This window comes from Electrophorus electricus, chromosome 15 (assembly GCF_013358815.1).
Source record: "Electrophorus electricus isolate fEleEle1 chromosome 15, fEleEle1.pri, whole genome shotgun sequence".
Classification (NCBI taxonomy): domain Eukaryota; kingdom Metazoa; phylum Chordata; class Actinopteri; order Gymnotiformes; family Gymnotidae; genus Electrophorus; species Electrophorus electricus.
The window spans coordinates 5,912,327-5,938,043 of record NC_049549.1 but is presented as its reverse complement, the minus strand read 5'-3'; the positions used below and the strand labels follow the sequence as shown (position 1 = coordinate 5,938,043).

Here is a 25,717-nt window from a genome sequence, read left to right as displayed (position 1 = left end):
AGAGCACCATACTCAGTCATGAACACTAAAGCACTTCTGACCCATGTCCTGGCACAGCACTTTAATTGTAACTAGGACTGAAAGGAAACATATTTGGATTCTGACAAAGATTATGGTATTCTTGGTATCCTTAGCACCAAACAGACTACAAACCCTAAAGACAGGCACAGCATTCTTCCACTACGTAATCAGAAACCCTGAAAATGTTTCCAAAACCACAATAGGGGGATTGTTTCTGAAGTAAAAGAAATCAGTATTTCCTTTTCAAATTCGTTCTCAAGACTCTATAGCTTACCGGTGAAATACGATCACTTTTGTCGAATTGAATATAGCATTGTGGATCTCAACCCTCTAAGGCAGCACCCCATGAACATAACAGGCCTTCCATTGTAAAAGTGGTATGTAGGCCTCTGAGATGTCACCTAGAGTTAGTGTAGACAGATGATTTCATGGCACCAGGAATGTGTTTCCAAACATGTGGTTTACAACTATGATGCCCTCAAGGTTGGAGTGATGGGGACCAGGAGGATTTCTGTTGCAACATCTCTACAGCCCCCAAGTGTCACATACACCCCTGCTGTCACACATATAATAAACAGGTTCAGTCTTTCCCTACAAAAATGTGTCATTAACCAGTCCTTCTCAGTCCACCCCAGAACATCATGGCTCCAGTGTTTCTATTTAATGTATGGCAAGATAGACATCAGGGCCAAAAATAATACTTGGTTCCAGTGACTGCAGGGGAGTGTTTGGGTTGGATTTTCCAACTGTAGTACAATGTGTTCTTTCAGCTTCACACTGAGCTCTGCTAAAGAGACTCAGAGCAGTGAGAAGCCTGAAGTAGTTCTTCAGTGAAGCACATGAGAAAGGATAAAGTGCAAATCAGGCAGATTGCTGCTTGTGTAGATTTGGCTTTGGAGTCTGCAACAATATCTTAAACAATCATAAATCTCACTGCTGAAGCAAAAGCTCCTGCAAAACACATGCAGAGCATGTTACATTTTGTTTGAACCAATCTGTTATTGATTTTGCAATAAAGCAGGTGGTCCTAAGGCTGGTCTTGCATATTGATCACATTCAGTGATTAGTTGCAACCCTAATCTAATCTATCTGATGCAGTTAATACAGGCTTTCAATAGTATCTTAACATAAAAGCCACCTCCGCCATTAGATAGTATGCAAAACAAAACAGTTCCTTCTGTTTGCCAGAGATATAAAACAATATAAAAAGCACAAAAACAACTTGTAAATGTAAAAGGTTTAAGAAATATCTACCAATAATAAAAATATTGTTCAATATTTATTAAACCACTGGCTCCATTAAGTAGAGAATCATGCTGAGATTAGAGTTTGCCATTAAGTGTGACAGTACAAAATTTGCCTTGATTTTCACTGCACTGCTGTTACTCATGAGAATTACAATGCAAAACACATTGTAGACACTGCTGTTCATACATGCTTTGCTTCACATCCATCATTTTTATTATTTCTTACTTGTAATCCACTTTTGCATCTGCTGTAACCAATGAATTTCCATCTGGGATTAATAAAAAGATCTATCGATATAACTGTCGATCTATCTAGTTAGACACTAAAGAATTAAACCATTACTCTGTGCTCCTATATTCACTGTACTCAAACTAAGGTGACACAGTCTGTACAAAGGTGATCAAAAGCAGGAAGTTACGTAACTTGAAAGATAAATGAACGTTTGGAATGAAGGTATGGAATCCAGCTATAAAAAGCTCCAGATAGGGAGTTTGTTATGAAGACCAACATCCCATAAGGAATGCAATTGTACTGACCCTTCCGTGAATTTTACCACTCAGATACACTCATGAAATTTCTGAAAGGTCTGAGAATGTAAACTCTATGACAAAGTGAGTATAATTAAATATAAAACTACAAAAATTGTACCATTCATTTTCAGTGATTTTATTGGCAGTTACATTTTGTAAAAGAGTCTTTGTTGCTGCTATAGGCTATATCTTAAGTATGTATAATCACATAGTATTGAAATTAGACTCACCTCTAATGAGAATACAACTCCTATCTTTTCCTATAGTTATGACTATCTACTTCTTACTACTCTATCACATCAGTTAAATAAAGTTTACATCTTCCACTACTGCGCAGTCCTGCAAAATCAGGTTTTCAACTTGGTGTATGAAAGTCATGTGGACAGACTAAAATCGATGGTGTGGTGGATTATTCTAAGAGAACCTCGTGTTTCTGGGCATGACAGTGGTCCTCTCCTTCTCATACATGTTCACATAGGATTTCAGCAGGTCATCCATTTTATAACCCTTAAAATAAACAAAAAAAAGATTAATGATTATGATTATTCATCTATGGTAAAGTTAATATTAGTATTCAGAATTTGTTGTGTTGTCCTTACCAGTGATGTTTCACAGAGCAGTGTGTTGCCTTTCACCAAGTTGCCAACATTAAGGTGAAAGTAAGTGCTGCCACTAGACCAATTTGTGATTTTGCTGAAAGGGTGCATATCCAGCACCTCCTACAGGAGATATGGAGCAGGGTAGGTGCTGAGTCGCATATAACTCAGAGCATTATAAGTAAAACAACATAAATAAACATAGCCACATGACATGGGCAATATAAACCCAGGTTTATAATTATGTGCATTAATGTAGTATCCTGTGAAATGTGAACACATTGGCCAGAGCACTGAACACTTATTATTGGACCAGTACGTTTGCATTTCCCATTTATTTTTGCCCACTTGCCACCATTAAAAAAAGCTGATGCAGGGATATTTACCTTAGTTTTAGGGTCAATAATACTAACGCCTTGCTTGCTGATTGAGATCATTATAATGCTGGGATAACTGCGATCTGATGTTTGCTGTGAATCACAGGAATAGATAGTGTGAATAAATTGTTTTCGCTTAGGCATTAAATCAACTTGTGGCATGGCATATTAGATATTGCAGGTTACCTTCACTTCGAAGAAGGCACAGCCAAATGTGGGCCATTGAGAGATGGTCTTAAGGAAGCTGACTTTGGCCTCATCCACAGTGATGCCTGCTTGTTTGTTGTATGCACTGATGATGTGCTGTAAATGCAAAACAATGAGCACCTTGTCTCAAGCTGAGCATGATCAAAAACACCACCCACCTTCCCAAAAATCACAACACGATGACGAGAAGTTGATAATCAAGAAGTTAATCAGTACTGGTGTCAAGTATGATAAACCAATGATTTAACTGGCTGACCTTCTTCCAGTCTTCAGGTGACATGATTCTTAGCTGATCAGCTGGTACGAGATCCTTCAACATTTTGGGAATCATAACAAACTGAGTCCTGTCTGTGTCCACCTTGACCCTAAAGAGCAGACCGCCCAGGCTGATCACTTCCTCCTTAGACATGCTGTGGTACCCTCTGAGATACTTCGGTACCTCCTAAGGAAACACAAGAGTGGTAGCTTAAGAAGTCTTCCAGGTTCAGTGACATTCCCTATATAAACAGGAAGCAGTGAAAGTGGAACACATATGTAGAAAGGTAATGGGAGGACAGGTGGTTTTTAAAAATACTAACAAATAGTAAAGATGTTTAAAAAAAAAAAAAACTACAGCTTCACAATGATATCTCTCCTTTACTTAAGAGCAAGTGCATGTGCTTTCCTAAGAGCAGTGCCTCTGTAAGGTTCCATGAGAAGTACATGCTGGTGGATGGAGTGAGTCAGCAGGTCACTGAGCCGACCTGGGGGAAATGGAAGGTAAGGTCAGCTGTCAGGTCCTTCCCAGGTAACACATTAAACCAGAGCTTCCTCAAGAACAGGACCAGGTAGGGAACCACTGCCAGAGACCCTACATGTAAAACATAAAGGACAAAATTCTCCATCCAAGTACAAAAGTAATGAAAATGAACTTCTTGAAGCTGCAAAACAATTGGGAAGAAATATTTTGCACAACAAGCTACAGCCTGCTTCTTCACAGCCTACCTTCTTTTGTTTTCTTTCCTTTCTTGGGGGCATCTGTGAGTTGCTTCAGGTTGTCAAAAAAGTACTGCTGGTCATTCATGCTCACTACCTGAAAGGAGACATATTAAGGTCATTTCTGTACTGAACTCCATATGTAGGTGCCCTTTGGAAGTGATGAATTTCAGTTTCAAATGGGAACTTAAGGGAAAAAAACATTTTGATATTCTGATCTAAGAAGATTGGAACCTTGTTGGTGGTTTTCACAAAAAGGCCATATCCATTGCTGGAAGACAGCATAAGATTTTTAGCGATGTTGCGACAGAGGTCACAAATCCTTGTAGTAGTGTTGACCTCAAAGATCTATTGGGAGGAGGGAGGACAGGGATAGAGTGAGCCATGTGAAGGTAGAAGTGAGAGGAATGTCCCAGTCAGGAGGTAACCTACCTCTGTAGTATCGTTGGGAAAATGAACTTTATGGAAGATTTGAGAGCTGTTCTGCTGAATCGCATCTACTTCAACCTGGTGTGGTGGCATTGTCCTAAAACAATTGATCCTGAAACAGGAAATGTGTGATGTCAACTAAGCAAAGAATTCTCACTTTGAGAACCCAGGGGCAACATATTTCTCATAGCCCACAGCTGGACCAATTCACCTTTCTTTATTAAAATGTACTGTATATTTATATGCCAAGGTGTCTAAAAGGTGAATGAATGGTAGCTATAATCTCATGGTGCTTTAAAGATATTTTCAATTCAATTAGCAACAAGCATTCATGAATTGCTAGCCATGTTGGCATTTTTACTTAAAGTGCACAATTAATGGTGGTAGTGTTACAGAGCTTACCTCAGCATGGCCTGCAATCTCTGCAGGCAGGCAGCTGACAGAGGATCTCTGGGCCTGGACTGCAGAAACCGCTGAGCATGTGTTAGCAATATCTGACTTGGGGGGAAGAGTCCACAACAAAGCCAAAGCAGCTGCCAGCCACGCTCCAGACTCAACCTGTGAAACAAATATGAACACAAACATTCCATTCACCTAAATATTACTGATGGGAAATGAATATCACGGTCTGGTTCCAGTTTGGCTCACCCATTAGTGTTGTTGGTCATCTGTTTCATGATTTGGCAGTAGACCTCATCTCTCAGGGCAGGGTACTGCAAAGCAGGCCCAAAGATCTGGTCTGTTAGCTCTATTGGGGTGCGTACAGTTTTGGTGGGGTAGTCACCCATGTACTTAAGAATAGGTAGGGCAAAGTTAAGGGAAACTGTAAGGATTATTAATTTTAATGGAGCTTACTGTAATAAGACCACAAAACAGGCACCATCGAATGCACCACTGAATGCCAATTATCTCCCCAAGTGTGTGGATATTTGCCACTTCCATAACATATGAAGTAAAAGCAATAACTGATCTTGTCAATTTAAGAAAACCATATATTAGTCATTTTAGTTGCCTTATAGAGAAATTTTGCCAAAAAATGCTAATAAGGCTAATAACTAATGAAAACTAATAACACTTGTTAGCACAATGTAGATTTTATTAACATAGCACAGTTGACTTCCTAATTCTTTTCCTGAATATCGTAAACTGTCAATATAGGGCATGCTGTTTGCTGGCATGTCTGATTATGAATGTTGTTTGTTGCCATGTCTGATTATGAAAGGGTCTTAAAAGGCTTCAGTGAGCAGGGAGGATATCGAAGAAACATTGACAGGCCAGCTGGCTGAGATCCGACTCGTTCTGCAGACTCTTCAGTAGCGGTTGTTTGAGCAGTTCCTTGGATCTCATCCACAGTTTCTCCCGGCCCCCTGCTCTGGCCTGCCGCCCAGCCGTGCCCGGCTCCCTGTGGGAAGTAGCATGAGAGAGACCACATAAACACATCTTAGATACTGTATATTGGTTTTAATGAATATCAAAAGTTTATTCTGAGTATAACTATTCCAATATTACATATTACTGTGTGTATATAATATCTAGTGTATCTAATATAATGAAGAATGATTTAGTGTTTTAAAATATCACATCTTTAGTTGCAGGGTATTATATGTTTTTGGTTTTCTATTGATGCTTTGTTTTTTTTTTTGTTTTTTTGTTTTTTTTTAACCTCTGGAGTATTGTTTGTTTTGGCACTGTAATCAAGTACATTAGATTTGAAATTAAAACAATGTCTGAGAGGTTAAACTGCAAAATACACTGCCTGGCCAAAAAAAGGGTCACCACCTGGATTTAACTAAGCAAATAGGTAAGAGCCTCCCATTGGATAATTACTGCATGGGTGATTATGTTTCAGCTGGCAACAAGTTATTTAACCCTAACTGATGCAGTGAGTAGCTTCTTATTTGTTAAACAACCATGTCGAAAGACACATCCTGTGGTCGTGGAAAAGATGTTAATCTGTTTCAGAAGGGTCAAATTATTGGCATGCATCAAGCAGAGAAAACTTCTAGGGAGATTGCTGAAACTACTAAAATCGGGTTAAGAACCGTCCAACGCATTATTAAAAAGTGGAAGGACAGTGGGGAAACATCATCTTAGAGGAAGGAATGTGGTCAGAAAAAAATCTTGAATGATTGTGAACGGTGATCACTTAAACGTGTTGTGAAATCAAATCATAAAAAAACAACAGTAGAATTCAGGGATATGGTTAATAGTGAAAGTAAGAGCATTTCCACACATACAATGCGAAGGAAACTCAAGGGATTGGGACTAAACAGCTTTGTAGCCTTAAGAAAACCACTTGTCAATGAGACTAACTGGCAAAAATGGCTTCAATTTGCTAGGGAGCATAAAGATTGGACTCTGGAGCAATGGAAGAAGGTCATGCGGTCTGATGTGTCTAGATTTACCCTGTTCTAGAGTGATGGGCGCATCAGGGTAAGAAGAGAGGTGGCTGAAGTGATGCACCCATCATGCCTAGTGCCTACCGTACAAGCCTGTGGAGGCAGTGCTATGATCTGGGCTTGCTGCAGTTGGTCAGGTCTAGGTTCAGCAACATTATGTGCCCAAAGAATGAGTCAGCTGACTACCTGAATATACTGAAGGACCAGGTTATTCCATCAATGTATTTTTAATGTTAATGGAAATAAATGTTGTAACATTGCAGAAGCTTGTGGAAACGATGCCACAGCGAATATGTGCCGTAATCAAAGCTGAAGGTGGTCCAACGAAATATTAGAGTGTGTGACCTTTTTTTTGGCCAGGCAGTGCATCAGCTTTAATTCAAGGACATTTACATCATGCAAGTCTGCAGCACAATAGGAATCTTTCATGATGATTCTCTCCCAGCCCTGTAATGCAGCTATTTAATTTCTTGCTTTGGTGTTGTCAGTCTTGTTTTTGGCAAGTAAAATGCATGCTCAGGGGGTAAAGCCTAGGTGATTAACCATCAACTTTTGGGCTCCCAAAAAGCTCCACAGTTCCTTTAGTTGTGGTTTGTATCATTGTCCTGTTGTAAGGTGACGTACTACACACTGTGTTTTGTAGTATTTGACTGGATCTGAGCAATTATGATGCTGCAGTTGTTGGCAGAATCATTAGTGAAGACCCCTGATGATAACATACATATATACCCATGACACCATGTTTCACAGACAAGATTCTTTGGATCACAAGCATTTGTTTTTTTCATCACACTTTTTAAAAATTCTATGACGCTGGTACATTCTAATTTTCACCTCATCTGTCCAAAGACATTGTCCCAGAAATCTATATTATATCTTTATTATTAAAGTCTACTTTTCTGTGCAATTTGTAACTTTCCTTCCTGTTCTTGAGACATATAAATTGTTAGCAGCTTGAAGTAAAGTAATCTTCTGTTTATAGTAGATTTTCAAAAGTTTGTCTTTATGATTAAAAGCATTCTCTTTAATCAACCATTTCTGTGGTCTCCCGGATTGCTTGCTATTGCTATTACTCACCAGCTTTCTTGCTTTTTATCATTGCAATTATACAAGTATATTTAAAGCTAATATTTTTTCTATACTTCTGATTTCAAGGCAAGGCAAATTTTCTATTTGGTGATTTTTACAACAGCTATTATATGACAACCATTATACATGACATCTTCATTTTTTTATTTACAGTATAATTATTGTTAGTCTAGTAATTGATTCCAATAGTAGAAGACCACTAACATTTAGGTTTAGTACCTCAAATGTATATTTGTCATCTAATTTCATAAATTGCAATAGATTCGGTACCTGAAATATTCAAAGGAGAATTCTTTGAGTGAAATGTGGGCCACTGTCTCGATGACATTTTCCGTCTTGTCTAAACTATTTCCAGGCTTTGTCTGATTTGGGTCCCACAGACTCTAAAGACAACAGTTCAACACAAGCACATTATGGTCATGTAGTCTATTGATACAAATAGACTATGACCATACAGCCTCTGAAGTAAACCAACGTGAATTAAGGTTGATTCAGTACCAGTATTTCATCGGAGGGTCTACTCAGGGTTGGCAGAATCATGATGGCATCTGTTGAAATGGCTCCACTTTGACCTGTCTTCTCATTCTGTCCTTTCATCCAACCTTCCTTAGGAGAATACTCTCCATCTTTAATAATGTAAATAAGATCTCCTTTTCTGCAGCTCAATAATGTTGCATCATCTAGGAGAAAAAAAAAACATTTAGACCATTAAGAAGAATTTTTTGCCACAAAGTAACTTGCAGTAATCATGTGCAGGGACATCACCCTAGAGCAGACCTGGGCATTGTACGGCCCGCGGGCCACATCCAGCCCTCTAACTATCTCTGACCGCTTGAGATCGTTGGAAAATTTGAAGTCAGAAGTAAATGTGTAACTACGACACCTATTACACTGTGATAGGTGCACGAAATCAAGGACTTTGACGAAATACAACTACACTGCTTTTATTTTGACAGCAAATGTTTTGTTTTTGTTTTTTTAAATTTGCGTCTTCCGCTCAGTGATCTTATGCACCTTCAACTCAAACGTCTCAATAAATTAGTTGGATAGCTAGGAGTTAGCTCTTAGCCAAGGTTAGCTGTTAGCCCTTAAATATGTCGGCTAACGTTAAAAAAAGAAAGATTGACGCAGAATGCAGAGTTTTTAACAAGGAATGGACTTCTAAATATTTATTTACTGAAGACAAAGGTAAAGCTGTGTGCTTAGTTTGTGGAGAGCAGATAGCTGTGTTTAAGGATTACAATTTGAATCGCCATTACGAGACTAAACACGCAGAAAAACTGCAAAGGCAGCAAGAATTTTTTACAAAGCTCCACTCATCCAGGGATGCAGCTGTCAGGACCAGCTTTGTAATATCATACAAAACTGCAAGAAACAGTAGGCCATTCTCTGATTTCTTCTACCTTTACATGCCGTGTGGATAATGCACCCAGTGATGTCCAGCTTGAACTCATTGATCTGCAGTCTGACAATCTACTGGCAGAGCATTTTAAGTAAGTATCACTGCTGGAGTTTTATTCTTCTCTCAAAGAGAGAAGAATAACACATAAGGAGGCATGCTTGGAGGATGTTAGTTCTCTTTGGATCTACCTACCTATGTGAACAAACATTCTCAGTGATGAAGTTCAACAAATCTAGATACAGATCCTCTCTCAGTGATGATCACTTGTGTGCTGCCCTTCGCATATCCACCTCAGATATTCAGCCTGACTTCAGTGCACTTGTTCAAGCCCAAAACAGGCTAGATTTCTCTCATTGAACATTTTTGTATAAAGTTAATGTGATGCTGGTCTTTGAAAAACTAGATTTTTTTGTGTAAAGTTGTGATGCTAGCTTTTTTAAATGTTGCAGAAGATGCTCATTTTCGAAAAATGTTTGTTAAATTGTGCTATAATTCTGTGCTCCACATTTTCATGTTATTGTAATGTTTCATTTACTGTTTTTTATGAAGGGATAGTGTATATATACTGTATACAGTATATAGGTATTGGGTAGAACTGAGTTAAGTATATTTGTCTGGCCCTCTAAAACCATTCCAATTTCTCATGTGGCCCCAAAGGAAAATTAATTGCCCACCCCTGCCCTAGAGCAGCTCCAGGCACCAATGTGTGTTTACAGCAATCAGCTGGTACCAAAGCTATACTTTATGCACTTGAACTACATGGACTACTGGACTCAAAAATAGCTTGTATCCCACTGCTGTATGCATTTCTGCTGTATGGCAGAAAGTTATAACCTCTCCATATATTACACAATATATTTTACCACTGCATATTTGTAATAAACTAATTAATATTATGTGGGAAAAGTGCACATATGGTGTAATAAACAGTTGTCTGTAGTGTATATTCATTCCAATACCCAATACTCTACTGTCATACAGGATCATATAGAATTTTTTTTCTCCTGGGATGTAGGGGTACTATGGGATTCAGATGATCATGCAGATGTCATACTCTACAGTATGTGCATATAAATTCCAATGCACATATATGCACACATATCAATAAAACACAACCTCTGTGGTTGTCCAAGAAATCAAGATTACAATAGCTTTGTTGTATAATTTAGGCAATGTAAAACAATACTTTTTACTTAGACTCACAGTCATATGTAAGTCTCTACATCAGTCTCTGGCTCTCAATTATTTGCAACATTGCTTGATTTCTCTCAGTTAACAACTTGCAGTGCAGTGAAGGTGTGTATTGTATTGTACCTGGTCTGTTGATGTCTTGTTGCACCACAGCATAGACCGAGCGTTCCTTCAACCCAACGAGGAACATGTTGAGAATTTCCACCATGGCATGTGCCTTTGCTACCTTCAGTTTATACTCATCCCTTGGAGTGGTGATGCATACTACCTCACCCAATCTGCCCTCACTGGCAGATGGAGGGACAAATAAACACAGTTGAAAGAAGGTTAGCATAGGCATCATTGAGATAGCATGCTAATATGATGCTTGCACTGAAAGAAAATTAGCAGTGGCATTTAGCAAGAAACAACATCTAACTTAAATGAAAGTTAGCCCCACTTTCTATATTAGCATTTTTGGTTGACATATCCCTTTTATCCTGCATATATGTATTATTATGGTAAAGGAAATGCGTTAAATAGGCAGTATTGCAGTTTACACACAGGACTGGGCACCTGTAGTAAGCTAGTGCGAGATCTCATGAGGTTAACAATAATGCCAAACATTTACCTGAGTATTTGGATTCCTGTCACCTTAGGATAAGTCAGCTGCAAAAATGTTCTGTCTTTTCCTTCCTGAAAGGATAGCCCACTCCAGTTGACTGCAACCACAAACTGGTCTTGCGGCAAAGAGGGACCTGGATCAACCCCCACCCCACCACACACACACATACAAAAAAATGATCAAAATTAAATTTTACAGGTGGGACCACAGTAGGCATATATTACAAGGGAATTTACCTGAAATCATATGAGCCATAAAAAACTTTGAGAAATAGAGGGGCCACTTCTGACAAGCGTAGCCAACCACATCTGCTTTCACAGTATTAGCATTCTCCTCGGACTTTGTATAAGGTCCCTAAGGAGATACAAAATGGACATAAAATTGCTAATACTTTTCATGTATCATATCTTTCAATTGTAACCTTCACCTCCCATATTGCCACCATATTTATCTGTTGCCAAAGCTACTTCTGGTCTAAATACAGCCACTATAACATTGCACCAACACCTCCAACGAGCATGTACAGGGAGATCAAGTGATGTATAATACCTGCTCATGTGCCAAGCTGACCAGCTGCACCAGCATGGCCTCAGACTTGCTCTCGATAACGGTGAGGTTTATGCATTCGCGCACCACGCTCCTCACCATCTCCGAGCTTCTCTTTGTGCCGTACTGGACGTAATAGTGCTTTGCTGCCAGCTGCACATATTCATCCTCCTGAATAAGGCACAAGAAAAGCGATTCTAAACGGCAGCAGCAATAGCAGCTGTAAAATATGCAGGACTCAGAATAAACAATAAATATTCTTAACTCAAAACAGCTAGAATGCTATTCTAACATCAGTTTCCCTTATTCAAACCATCCTAACATGATTTTGCCTCATGATTGGTAAGTTGCTAAGTCAATGATGTCATAAAAATTCCATGAGAGTAGGCAGAAGCAACTAGGTGGTTCAGAGAACAGACAGGGCTAACGCAGACACGATAAACATAAACCTCTGGCGGACCTTATCAGACTGGTACTCTCCAGACTTGATGCCGCAGATGATCTGCCTGTAGATGAGGTCAGTGCTGATATGGTCGAAGGTGCAGTCATGCCAGGGAGTGAAAAGCTCCTTACGGAAGGAGAGCTTCCAGGGTGCGCTCTGCTCCTCTTTGCCTTGTCTTCGTTCCTCCTGCTCGCACTGGGAGATGGCATCCAGCACATGTTCGCCACCACTGCCTAGAGACCACATCTACAGGCGAAGAAGGAGAGGTTCAACCCACCCTCACAGAACAGAAGAGCAAAGAGAACAGAGAGACTGGGGGAGCAGATCTGGCTGAAGAGACCAATGCAGTGATTCCAGTCTTAAAAGTTACAGCTGAATGGGAAGTATGAACAAAGATAATAAAACTGGATAGCCAAAAAAAAAAAAACACTTGGTGTGAAAGAAAGAGCACAACATGAACAATATTTTTGAAGTCATAAGGCTTGCTCAGACCTTGTCATAGAGGGTGATGTACAGGGAGAAGCCAAAAGTGTCACACAGATTGGTTTTCTGTGCAATGTCACTGCACAGCTCCGCAGAGGTACTGGCTGAGTCCACTTCCAGGCTGAGGTCACGACCATCCATCAGGGCCACAGCCACCTTGATGGGCTCCTTTGTCTCCACTGCCTTTAAATGACACCGTAGCAGATTTGGCTTCAACCTTTCCAGACACATCCGGTCTCAACTGAAAACCAAGTCTCATCCTAAGGCAGACCTACCTGTAATTCAATACAGCAGGGCAGCTCCTTTCTTTCGCCATTGGTTAAAGTACGCTGGAGACGTTTAGCACAGTTAGAGGAGAACTCACTGGGCCCTCTGCGAATAAAACTCTGCAGAGTCTATAGCACAGAATGGATGAGAACAGAACAAATAAAAGGAAGAGAATATAACAGTGCAACATGACAGAAAAGAACAGGACAAAGACAGAATAGAATAGAATAGAATAGAATAGAATAGAATAGAATAGAATAGAATGTATTCTTACTTTATTGAGGAGCTTTGTTGGAGGGAAGATGCCAAGACAGATAGACAAAAGTATCCAGCCTTGGTTAGAGCTGTTCTTGTTCTTATTATTGGTTAGCTGCTTACAAATCTGGCAGTAGATCTCATCTCTGCAATGCAGATAGAAAATATTTTTGCTCACAATTTTACAGTAAATTACAAGAAAGTATCACACTGCAGAGATTTCATGAGCATGGTGTTCCTACATGCAAAAAGGGCATCATTACCTAATGTCTGGTCTAACAATGCCATATCCTACAATGGTGTGCAATTTCTCCAAAGCAGTCATTGGACGATCAAGAGTAGGTCCTTCACCAATCAAAATATCATCTTCCTCTTTATCTTCCAATAAAGAACTGGGTTCTACACACTGCAAAACAATAAATCTTTCAATATAAGTTGTAACACTTTGGTTGCAACAACAATAATAACAATAGTACTGTGCATTAATTACAATCAGATTCAACCATATTATCTAAATATTCAGCTATATTATCTAAATATTATCTGCATATTTAGGTAAACTTAAGTATTATCTGACCTCTTCAGGAATGGTGGAATATTTTCTCTTCCCAGTTCCAACTGCTTGTTTGTTCTGTTTTTGCTTTTTCCACAGCATTTTCTGTAGATACAAGGTTAACGTTAACAAATCCTGACAGTGCTGTTTGACAGAGCAAGGTCTAAGGAACCCTGAAGAACATGGGGATATGGAAAGGATGACTTTCATAATGAGCAAGAGTTCACCTGATCTAAACCGACTAGGTTACTGAGACGTCGCCCTTGTCTTTGGCCCAGGTTCATCTTTAAGGGGTCAGCCATTACACGTGCTTGTTTAGGCTCAGGAATGTCCCCCATAAATCTCAGTATGATCCACCATACTGTTAAACATGCCTGGAAAGAAGGAGAAGCACAGAAAGAGAGGAGAGGAGAGGAGGAGTCAGCCGAGGTGAGGTAATGATAAGATGGAGGGGAGATAAGAATGGGATGGAGGAGAGGTAAGGACAGAAGGGGAGAGAAGATATGGTGACATGATGGTAACATGTTCCCCCAATTTATCCTCCATTGCTCCAACTTCAAATGATGATGATTATAATGCTAAAAGTGATCACCAGCGTATCTCTTTCATCCTCGTGGTAGAGCAGGGGGCGCCACAGTCTCTGCTGGATGTGCATGTGTGTAGCAGAGCCTTGGAAATGCAGAGCAGAAAACTTAGAGAAGGAGATCTCATCCTCCTCTTCCTCCTCATTGTTCTCATCGTTGCTATCAGGAGTGCCTTCCTCTGCAGGACTCACTACAATTTTCATGACACTCTCAGTTGGTTCCACATCTTTCATGTCCATTGCTTCTCGGTCCTGATCCTACAAACAGAAACACCAGGAAAATACAATTCACTTACTGCTAACTTCTGTGCATAACTATAGTGCAAGTTTACAGCTTTCCTAATCTATTCATGTCTCTCTGTGTTGCTTTATATTGATCACTATTATTTTGGCCAGTTGTTTCAATACATTATACAAGCACTAAAAATAACACTAAAATAATAGTAAACGCTATGCTATTATGATTGTAACTTTTTTGGTGCCTTTAGGATGATTAGGCATAGGAACAGATTAACAGTTGCATTCGGATATGAATCAGGACGTGAGCTGCAAGAACAATCCCATCAGAAATGTACATTGTTCCTGCTTCTCCAGTGCAATAATGAAATTACATCCAAGTCCTTTGGAGCTGGCGCCTCCTGGCCTCCTCCTGTTTTTGATAGGAAGTTAAAGACGCTTGTCACCATTTCCTCATCGGTCGTGTCCACAGAGTTGGCAGCTGCCTCCTGTGATTGGCTGAGCACCTCCTCAAGCCTCTTCTGGAGCTCCTGACTGGTGAATTCCTGTGCCTGCCTCTCCGGCTCAGGCAGGAAGTCCTGGCATACCACCAAAAAAAAATTTAAATAAAAAATTAAAACCAAGGGTGAGGCCTTGATAGCCTCATGAACGAATACACGGCTGACACCATAAACCAGGTGAGAGACAGAATTACCCAACATATTGAGCTGTCTGTCCCAAACAAGTAAATGAGGAAAAGTACTCAGTATTAGAGAATTTGTTCTTGATAAAACATATTGTACTGTTTTATTATCATTTTTTTGTTTCTTGCTAAATGTTTACCATGGGTTTTCTTTCTAAGCTGTACACCTGTCTATAAGTACAATGATATTAAATTTAAACTGAACTGAACATGGTCTGTACAAAGCACGGCAAGATGAAAGCATGACATGAACACCATGTCACTAGAAACAGTGATGTTTGCTGAAAAGAATGTACATCGTCCTCGAGTTGTTTCCTGGCTGGGAGGTCTCTAGTGTGGGCCTGCATCAGTATGATGGCATCTCGCTTGTGTTTCAGGTCTTTCCTGGCAAGATAGCCACGGGTGTGCGTCTGCAGGGTGATGGCAGCCGTCCGTCTGTGACGGTACTCTAAACAGTCCTGTCTAGCATGCATCACAGCTTGGAGGCGGACCAAGCCCTGGCGTAACTGGCAGGAGAGAGAGAGGAAACCTCTATTTAAGAGGGCCTGCTCTGCACAGATATTAGGCCATTTAACACCAAAGATGAACAGGGCATTGAAGATGAATGGGGAGTCATTTACTTTCCCAAACTCTTTCCGGTCCCGGTGACCTCGCCAGTATTTCTGCACAGTCAAGGCTGCACTCCTCTTTTTCAGGAAAGTCTTCCTATAAAACAAACAAAAAAAGAAAAACACACATCAACTTTTGAGCACACGCCTGCTCAAAATGGGTTGGATTGGAGGTGCAGTTCGGGATTGAGTTGGGATGGTGAGAGGCAGGGTAAGGACAGAATGAAGTATGAAGCACCTGTCTTTGTGACCTAGCATGACTCTCAGAATAATAAGAGCCTTCCTACTGAGTTCCCGCTCCCTCTCCAGTTCCAGAAAGGAGTCATGGTAATCCTGAGGACAAACAATCAAATGAAGGAACATGCCAATTACATCTCTAATTATAAGCCATTGGACAATTATTAGAGGTAATAATCCATGATAGAACAAACCACTTTCAAAGCTTTTCAAAGCAGCACTATAGCCACATTGAATGAATTGTTAGTTTAGTGATTGGCCATGGTAGAGAATAGGCTTCGATACATTTTAACAGGTCTGACATTTGGTGGAACATCAAAAACTGGTCTGCTGGCTGTTGTCCTCACTGTCTGCATATTTAAGAGTACTTGAATACCCAGTCAAGGAAAAGACCTTTATGCCTCCATAAAGGTATGTGTTGGGTAGAGGTGTATGGTTCATTAAGGTTCATGTTTAGGAAGTGAAAATCCTCTCCAGGATTTGCTGACTAGTAGGTAGCATTAATTATTGAAACAAGCATCATATAAATATTGTGTTTGAAGGGTCCCTGGCTCAATCACATCAGATGACTACCAGTGATCCAACAATTGCAGTATCATTGATATGTAACTTGGTAAATGTTTCATGTATGGGTCTGTTGTGTTCATGTAATATCAGAATATACTGGCTGGTGATATGCAACAACTTGTGAATTCAGAAAACATCATGCATCGCCCAAGTTTATCACAAGTACTTACAACTGTGCAAACCAATCGACTGCAACTTCCTAGTGGAAACTCGAGTTTACAAGTTTGAGAGAGCATTCAAATTCAACAAAACCTACCATACATTTAGGTATTAACCTAAATGGCATTGGCTAGGCACAGGAATTGTAAATAGAATGACAGGAAGGCCACAGGTACCTTGACAAAGATCTTGGTCTTGCCGATCTTCCAGTCGTTTTTATCCTGAATCACGGCTCTGCAGATGGCATCACAGCAGTCTGCTGCAGACTCCTGTTAGGAGACACAGGGATTAGACAATGGCAACACACACATGGCTGCAGAGACCTCCAGCTACAGCATGTGTGCTGCCACACAAAGGTTATTTTATTATGCTGTAATAACATCAATTCTAATAAGTTGATTCAAATACTATGGTGTAGTGCAGAGGGTCTCAACTGTGGACCTCATTTCTGATCCTGAATTTTGTAATCACTGGTAAGTGGACAGTTAATGTATCTGATTAACCATTTTGCCATCATAACTCACTCCCAGGGTTTCAAACCTGTTGTATCTTTGACTCGAGGGCTGTGATTTCAATATCTGTGTCCTATGACATAAATGAACTACCAGTGTTTACAAAATCCCAAACTGGACTTTGAATTTGAGGTCCACAGTTGAGCACCTATTGTGTAGTGTATTTTACAATACATTAAATAATAATATAAAACATAGAACACATATAATGCATAATAATAAAATACAACCCATGCAATAATTAAATAAGTCATAGAGTAATTACTTACTTTGTTGGGATCGCAGTCCGTAGTCTTCAACAAAACTCGATACCGTTCCAGGAACTCCGTGAACCTGTGGCGGATGGGATATCCTGACTTGCGTATTTTAATGGTCTCCAGCATGCCAGAGTAGCGCAATTGCTGCATGCACAGTTTCCGATCAAAGGTCTGGAACAGAGAGTCACATGACAGGTGAGAAGGCTTTGAGGCAGTGAAGATAGAGCGGTAATGAGGGCTCATTAGCGGAGCATGTTACCATGGAAAGTTTGGTCTCATTGGGTTTGAAGCAGCGGATGAAGAAAGGCTGGCACAAGGACAGAGCCTTCATCAGGGAGTCCAGAGACTGCCGGAACTGACTGCTCAGCGTGGACAGGTGTCTCCGTGAATCATTCACTTGCTGTATTAAGAAGTTAACACTTTTTTTTTCATTTTTTTACATACTTATTTATATTCATTTTTTGTCTTACTTGCAAGATCAATGGGCAATTGGTTTTCTAAACAGAATTAGTTAAAAGATGCTACTCTGCTGCAACAGGAGAAACATTCAAACAGCCTGCAAGTTCACAGGCATGAAGTGCTTTAAAACCAGTGTGATCTTAAAGCTAAAATGAAATATTTCTCCTTCTGCAATATGATTTTTGAGTGAAATGATATTAAGGTAGTGGAGAGATGAGAGTTTATCCACTGGGATTTGATTTAACTGTGAAAACATGACACAATATTATTGGTTAATATTATTCCCCACATCTTCAGCATTAGTGATGTAACCAAAATCATAGTGGCATGAAGAGGTAATTACATTTGTAAACTAAAATAACATTTTATATAGATGATGTTGATGAATCATGACTAAGGACTTGAACTATCCAAAAAAAATTAATTAATTAATTAATTTCAGCTAGTTTTTCATTGCAAGCTGTGTGTGAAAGACTCCATCTGCATCTGAGCTGACTAAGGTGTGTCAGAGCAGGGAAAATTCCAAAACTTGCTTTTTGTGAGATCTCCAGGCCTGAGTGGCTGTCAAACATACCATTAAGGACTAAAACATACTGAGTGGTAGTAAAACATACCCGTAAGGTGTTCTTGGGGGTGATGAGAATCCTACTGTTGTTGTTGTTGGCAGACTTGGCCATGCAGGCCCTCAACTCTACCTCAAAGATCTGCCTGAGCAACTTGCTTGAGGACTTCTGGATCAGGGTGATGATGTCCAAGCTCAGGGCATCTCTGTTCTTTTCTAGAAATCCTGTGGAAATACAGAGCACACTTGAGCCACTTTGCTGTTGGATTAATAAAGAGGATATTTTCTTATAGGTACTGAATGTTACCATCACCATTGCAGTCATAGTGGACAGCCCCAGCAAAGTGGCGAATACCAAACGCCATATTATGGCTGCTCTTTGATGACAGAAAGATCTTGCTATTGTTGTGTACTTGGTTTATTTTGTTCAACATGGTAGTGTCGGTGCCCTAAAAAAGTCATATTTGCAGATTAAATAAAAATGTTAACTGTGTATAGTTCTTGGTTGCCAATTGCATTGCAGGATTTAGCAGTTTCCCATGTCAAACACACCCGATGTCCAGCTAAAGATTTCAAAGGAGAGTTAAACAGAAATAAACTGAAAGTCTGCAGTGTTGTGGCCATTATGGAATGAAATACAGCACATTACGACTCTTTCGACCTTACATCTGAATTGACTTGGGGCTAATTTTAGCTAACTCACCTTGGGGAAGTGGCTCTCCTCGTCAATCAGAGCCAGGATGTTGAGGGGTTTTAAGGCCAGTAGGTCCAGCGTGCATTGGTTGTCGGTGTAGGTAATGTGGTTCCAGGTGAAGCCTTCTTTAAGATATTCCTCCTGCTCTAGCTTAAAGATGTGTGCCACAAAGAACTGCTGCAGGTGCTCGTTAGCATAGTTAATGCACAGCTGCTCAAAACTGCACACAAGCAGACATACACAGCCCAACCCTTACTAATTACTTAATTCATTTCTAATTTAAACAACACTTAACAAGTGTACAACAGTTGGGGTTCCATATTTTGTTAGGTGTGTTATTTGTATATAGCCCTGACAGCAATGGTCATGACCCTGTTCCTAAAGAGGTACTGTCCTACAAAATTTAGGTCTAACCATAATTCATCACACCTGGGTCATTTAATTATTATCACCTGCAAACTAGGTCTTCTAAACTTGGTCCACCTAATCAAGAACTTCTAAAGGCAGAAAGATGATAAGGGACATCTCTAGGAGGAGGCTGATGACTTCTGGTGTAATGTGTCAGTGTAAATGTCAAATATTCTATTCATACCTGTTCTTGATGAAATTCTCAAAGCCAAAAATGTCGAGCAGGCCAATGGACAAAGATGTTCTAGTTTGGGATTTGTGGATGGCGCTGTTAATTTTCCCAAAAATCCACACAAACAGTCTGCTGTAGATGGCCTGAAGAAGATTAATAAATAACCCAGAACAACCAAATAAAATGAGTTAAAATGAAGAGTACAACTTCATAAACCCCTTGCTCTTGCAAAGGGTTTATTAATCTTTTTAAATGTGTTTATTATTGGTTATCAATTAATAAGGTCATAAATTAGGTAGTAACTTATTCAAGGATTAACATTATAAATGAATGGTCACTATTTGGCAAGCAACAGGTCATAGTTGCCTTTTTTGTGTGTTATTACTGCTTCATTTTTGTGGTTGACATCTGATTGTATTTTAGAACATGAATGCAAATAATCAAAAGGAGAATTTGGCAAAAAAAAACTAATGAAAAAGAAAAGTAAAATACAGATAAGAAAAGAAAAGAGGATCAAGCAAGCAAGTATAGTGTGCATATGCGTGTGCGTACATGAAGCGAGCTAAACCAATAGTTTGTCTTTAACGTAGTAAAGAATTCTTTCCCATTTCCAGAAATCACATTCTAGCAAGCAGATTATGACAATCTGTGATTGATGATGCATGAACTGATTTTCATTGTTGGACATGCAATCTCCTACACAACAAGATAGCAGTCTGAACCCATTCAGTATAGATAGAGGGAATTGTGTCTTTCAGGATAAACAAATGTAAAAAGGGACTTCCTGACCAACAACTCTACAAATACAATTATGGGCTGATGTCCAAAACTTTCAAGCAGAACCAAAGGACATGGGTAAAAATAACTTGTTGTTTAATGATGATTGGTTAATGAGGTGTTTATAACCTAATTAACAAACATTAATAAACAAATTTTAAACCAGTAATTGCTAAACCCTTTAAAAGGATAGTCTTATTCTAAAGTGGCACCAAATCAGGGGACCCAAACATCATTGCAACATTTTAACCCGTCACCTCCGGCTTGACTTCTATTATTATTGAAAGAATAGAAGTTAAGTGGACACCTTGGCTAAGGCATCCCTGCAGTCTGTTGCCTGTTCTGAGCTGAGGGGTTTCGTCACACGCTCACGGCTTGTCATGAAAGACCGGCAGGTCAGACTTGTGTCCAGAGCTGATCTTTCAACCTGACAAGGAGCAGAAACATGGACCTAAATGACATTACATGCCCTTACACTATGCTATATGTAAAGGTAAAATGACTGCATACAGATGTAAGATATAATCATGCAGTAAATCCAGGAGAAAAGTAAACATTACCTCCAGCAGTTTGGCAGCAACTGTGAAATGATCAGATGACAAGACACCACAGCTGTCCATGTTGTTCACTGTGCTGGCTAATAGGATCACAAAGTCAACCACAAAATCAAACAAATAACTTTTTCACAGAACTGTTAAGTCATATCCAGGGATATGCATGTGGTGCGATAAGCATGAAAATCATTAAGCACCACATGTCGCACTTCACCTTCAAAACCGATGTTACCCATATGGAGAATAGCAGCCAGTAATTTAAATATTTCCCAACATTCCTTCTCTGTGAAGGTGAGGACCTTGAGAGCCGTGCGGATCCGGGTAAACTCGTTCACATCATCCTGTCCCTCGCACACAACGCAATCACCCTGCAGAATTTGGAAAGAGGATTTGTAAAGTGCTTGGCAACAACAGGAGCTGAGTTTCTAATGATGTGTGTATATACAAGCTGTTTACAGTGAAGGAGACATGCTGACTACTGATATGCAGGATGTGCATACCTCAGTCAGATACTTGAACTGTGTCGCGTTACCCAATAAAAGAATGCGCTTCTGATCTTCTGCCATCCCCGATAAAAGGCAATAAAAAATGTGATAGTTTCGTTCTTGGGGTGCCTTCATAAAAAGAAAATTGCAGAAAAAAACTGTTACATTTACCAATTAAACTGGTGGGTTTTTTTTTACAGTGCTTTATGGATTTCTTAACCATAAAAACATACACTGACCACTCACCTGATGGCATACTCGGGACTTTTCCAGCAGGTACTGTTCCATGTGAGCAAATTCTATTACACCCTCCTTGTTAAAGAAGATTTCCACGTACTTCCCGAAACGGCTGGAGTTATCATTACGGATGGTTTTGGCATTCCCAAAGGCTATGTGAGCCAAAGAAATGACAAGCTAGCCAGTATTTCTTTAGATGTAATATTGTTTGTTACTGGCTTCAAAGTAGTTAGGCTTAACAGCTTTAGCATAGCTAAATACTCTTCCTTATGTACAAACCTTCGTACTTCTGACAAAGTAATCAAAAGAGAAAGGAGTCATCACCCAGAACCATAGAAGGGGCTGAATGCTGGGGGTGGGGGAAGGACAGAAGGTGCACTGGTTTACCTTCCAGGACAGGGTTGGCCTGGAGGATCTGCTGTTCAATCCAGGAGTGTTGGCCACTCACCGCGGCCAAGAACTGCAGGATTAGTTTAGTAGTCTCTGTTTTTCCTGCACCGGACTCTCCACTGATGTACACACACACACACACACAAAATTAAGCTTCACACAATTTTATGGCTGTTTTCTACTGAAATATTTATTACTGTATATTTTGTCTCCATTCAACTCCATCCCTGTAGATTCTTTCCCAGTGGACATCGTTGACCAAGTTTCCGCTTGACTGGCTTGTTTTACTAAGACCACAGAAACCTTTGGTCTCCACAAAGAGAGTGAACCAGAATATAACATTTTTGTGGACCACTGTTTCTGCATGAAAAAATTTATTTTCAAGAAGTCTTACCTACATACATCACTAAAACTATGTTGGCCTAATTCACAATGCATATAAAATCCAAAAAAAATTCTTCGAAAATGACACTTTGGTACAAAGCTGCCTGAGAACTCTTATTATGAGAAAGTCCATATCACTACACTTTGGCTATAAAGTGCTGGAAAAGTCAGAACATAACTTGTCTTCTGACTCTAACACCAGGTCCAGGACTGCTTCCACTCACCTGATGATGCAGCACTGGTTGCACTGCTTGCGGAGCATGTTGTAGTAACAGCTGTCGGCAATGGCGAACACGTGAGGCGGTAGCTCACCCAGCCGCCGTCCATGGTACTGCCACACCTGCTCGGCTGTGTAGATGGGCAGCAGCTGGTAAGGGTTCACCGCCACCAGGACGGAGCCGATGTAAGTCTAACACAACCAGAATTGGAAAAACACTTCTGTTTGTCTGCGGAGCTCTGGATTGGGAAGGTTTGCAAGGTGCTTGGCACAGAGTATGACACTGACAGGCCAGGCAATGTGTATTGACATTACTAATATAAATTTACACTATGAGAATATATAAAAGACACAGCGATCCAACAGAAAATACATTTCAGCCAATGTATAAAATACAGCTCACAGTACATAGTGTATATACACTTTCATTTGTGGAATATTGACTCAGCAAACATGCAAGAAAGCAAGACATGATCTCCATCAACCCAACAGATCTGATTCAGCTACTAAGCATGTCATCATCTGGATCAGGTGTGTTGGAACATTGTTAATAATAAACTCTGCATTAGTGTAGCAGCAGAAAGGGCAGGATACAGTTTGACAAAAAAAAAAAAAAAAGAGCATGCAGATTTCTGGGATAAAGAGAACTTATTTTCCAAAGTTGATTTTGAGATGTTACACTTTGTTTCTAATGAATCCAGAAATATATTTCCATAGACCTATATTTTCCATAGACTGACAACATCTGTCTCAATCCAGAATAGTGCAATTAGGAACAGTAAAAATACTGCACAGCACCCTCAAACTCCCAAGCCTGTTAGAAGGCCTGGGTGTGATATGACCACCCACTGGAAAGGTTAGAATGGAATTTTATATATTTGGTTTGTCACTAGGGTATCATGACAACTTTAATGTCTGTTTAGCATGGTGTGCTAATCTGAAAGCTCTCACATATATTGTGATGTATTTATGTATATTATGTGGTATATGGAGTCCACATCACACTTGTTCAGTAGTTCCTCTGTGTAAATTTTATTGATAGGTATTCTATTAGAGACCAGTTATGAGCAAGTCAAATCCCTATCACACGTTAATGTGTTGGAAGGTTTCTACATTTGTACCCCCCAAAAAGAATCAAATCACTAAACTAACTTCAATGATGATCAAACCAAAAAACAAGAGGATGGACAAAAATGAATCACCAAACCAGGAGAGCAGTATGAATAAACAGCAGAATGAATGGGCAAGATTACTTACATAGATGATGCCCTGTTTGTGGCGGATCATTAAGTTCCTAAGCACGCCAGCCTCCGTCAGATCCCCCAGTTTGATCATATCGTCCACCCCTTCCACGGAGGTGGGGTGCATGGCCTGGATTGAGTTCGGCTGCCCCTCAGAGACACACAGCTCCTGAAACAGAACATGCCAAATAAAGCAACACATTTAACCCCTCTTACAGAACCTATAGGCTTATCGGTTACTAGGTTACCGTAGCGGAGAAGCATGTACAACACATGATTACAAAATGGATCAGTAGAAACATTTAATGAAATTGATTGGGATGAATATGACATCTCATGATATCCAACATCATGGCAGGGAAACATTATTTTCTCTTTGATTCTCTATTTTCCTACCTTCCCCTCATCGTCAACAAGGCGTAGCAGCTTGCCATCGGTAACCTTAACTCGGGCTCCGATGGGGACCCCAATACTGGAGTCCACCCAGACATAATCCCCCTAAAATCAGTACCACAGGCTATGTTACATAACACCTCTAACCAACAAGACATCTTAAATACACACTACTGTCTGGAAAACAATGCCTGTGATGTGGTAAGTAACGCATGTGGTTTTATATGAATTACGAAAAGCAGAAAATACAAAATAAGTATTAATGAATACATACCTTAGTCAGCACCACCATTAAGACCCTTAATGTTGGTCCTCTACTATGGTGAATATAAGATTTAATTTGAATGAAGCCTCAAAACTCCAAAGAACAACAAATAGTACATTAAAAAAGAACAAACAATGAACATTTACTATTTTGACATATTTACAAATCCTACAAATAAACTATTTAAATAATATTAGTTTTCTATGAAGGAATGGTTACCTTTCCTCTACCTAAGGATGACACCTAAATAAAGCAGTTTACAAGAAAAAGCCATACATGTCTCAAGTAATTTTTTCCCCACCCTGCTGAATGACAGGAACAAGGAAACAGGCGTACCCCTCACACATACACACACACACACACACACACACACACACACACACCTCTTTATGGTACTTTGACTTTGGTCTGCTGTGCGAGGCTTCAGAGGACAGTCTTTATCAGCCCATGCCCTCGGCTTAGCGAAAGCTTCAATAAAAGACTAACAGCGTCTGCCATAGGGCAGCCACAGTCAAGGACGCAAGACCTCTTACTAGCAAAGACCTCAAGACCCAGTGAATTTGAAGTCAACAAATGCCAAAGACATTTCCATTCAGTGGGGAGGATGACACCGAAACCTTTTCAACCTTATCAATACAATGTCTCATCACAAACTATGGCCAGAATGTGCCTTTTTGGACCCTTGGCCAAGTCACTATGAGTAAAGAAGCAATTAAACAATAAATTCAGAATGAAATGGCGAAATACACATATAGTACTGAAGGCCACAGTACTATAATATGATGTAGCTGGGGACTCATCAATAAAGTTCAGTGTTTTTTTTTTTTTTTTTTAATAACAGAAATATCTAATAAGGGTGTACCTCCACTTACTGTAAATAAAGAACTTTAGTGTATATAAAACTTTAAATGATTGAATAATATTGTAGTACTCGAGTTCGTTCTCAGTCTCAAGTACTTCTGACTTATTTTGAAAGACTTGCGATTTGACTGACTTTTATTTGCTAAACTGCGGTTCTGGTAC

At 39.8% G+C, this 25,717-nt stretch overlaps 1 protein-coding gene across 1 annotated transcript; it reads right to left on the bottom strand.

The window, feature by feature from the left end:
* Positions 1 to 1,978: 1,978 nt before the first annotated feature.
* myo7bb (myosin VIIBb) lies at positions 1,979 to 24,721 on the bottom strand. The gene is given in 47 exon segments (XM_027027539.2): positions 1,979 to 2,306; positions 2,399 to 2,518; positions 2,782 to 2,865; positions 2,959 to 3,075; positions 3,236 to 3,421; positions 3,723 to 3,829; positions 3,964 to 4,051; positions 4,189 to 4,302; positions 4,387 to 4,495; positions 4,786 to 4,941; positions 5,032 to 5,185; positions 5,640 to 5,785; positions 8,142 to 8,254; positions 8,370 to 8,551; positions 10,588 to 10,751; positions 11,075 to 11,201; positions 11,305 to 11,422; positions 11,618 to 11,785; positions 12,075 to 12,302; positions 12,549 to 12,722; positions 12,815 to 12,934; positions 13,081 to 13,207; positions 13,325 to 13,467; positions 13,639 to 13,719; positions 13,842 to 13,988; positions 14,207 to 14,455; positions 14,809 to 15,012; positions 15,413 to 15,622; positions 15,737 to 15,821; positions 15,963 to 16,057; positions 16,864 to 16,956; positions 17,469 to 17,720; positions 17,722 to 17,856; positions 18,530 to 18,702; positions 18,791 to 18,926; positions 19,181 to 19,391; positions 19,764 to 19,894; positions 20,836 to 20,955; positions 21,089 to 21,165; positions 21,297 to 21,450; positions 21,583 to 21,696; positions 21,814 to 21,956; positions 22,192 to 22,313; positions 22,803 to 22,987; positions 24,053 to 24,205; positions 24,433 to 24,534; positions 24,704 to 24,721. Coding segments are annotated over 47 exon segments (6,528 nt in total). The 3' UTR covers positions 1,979 to 2,213.
* Positions 24,722 to 25,717: the final 996 nt, after the last annotated feature.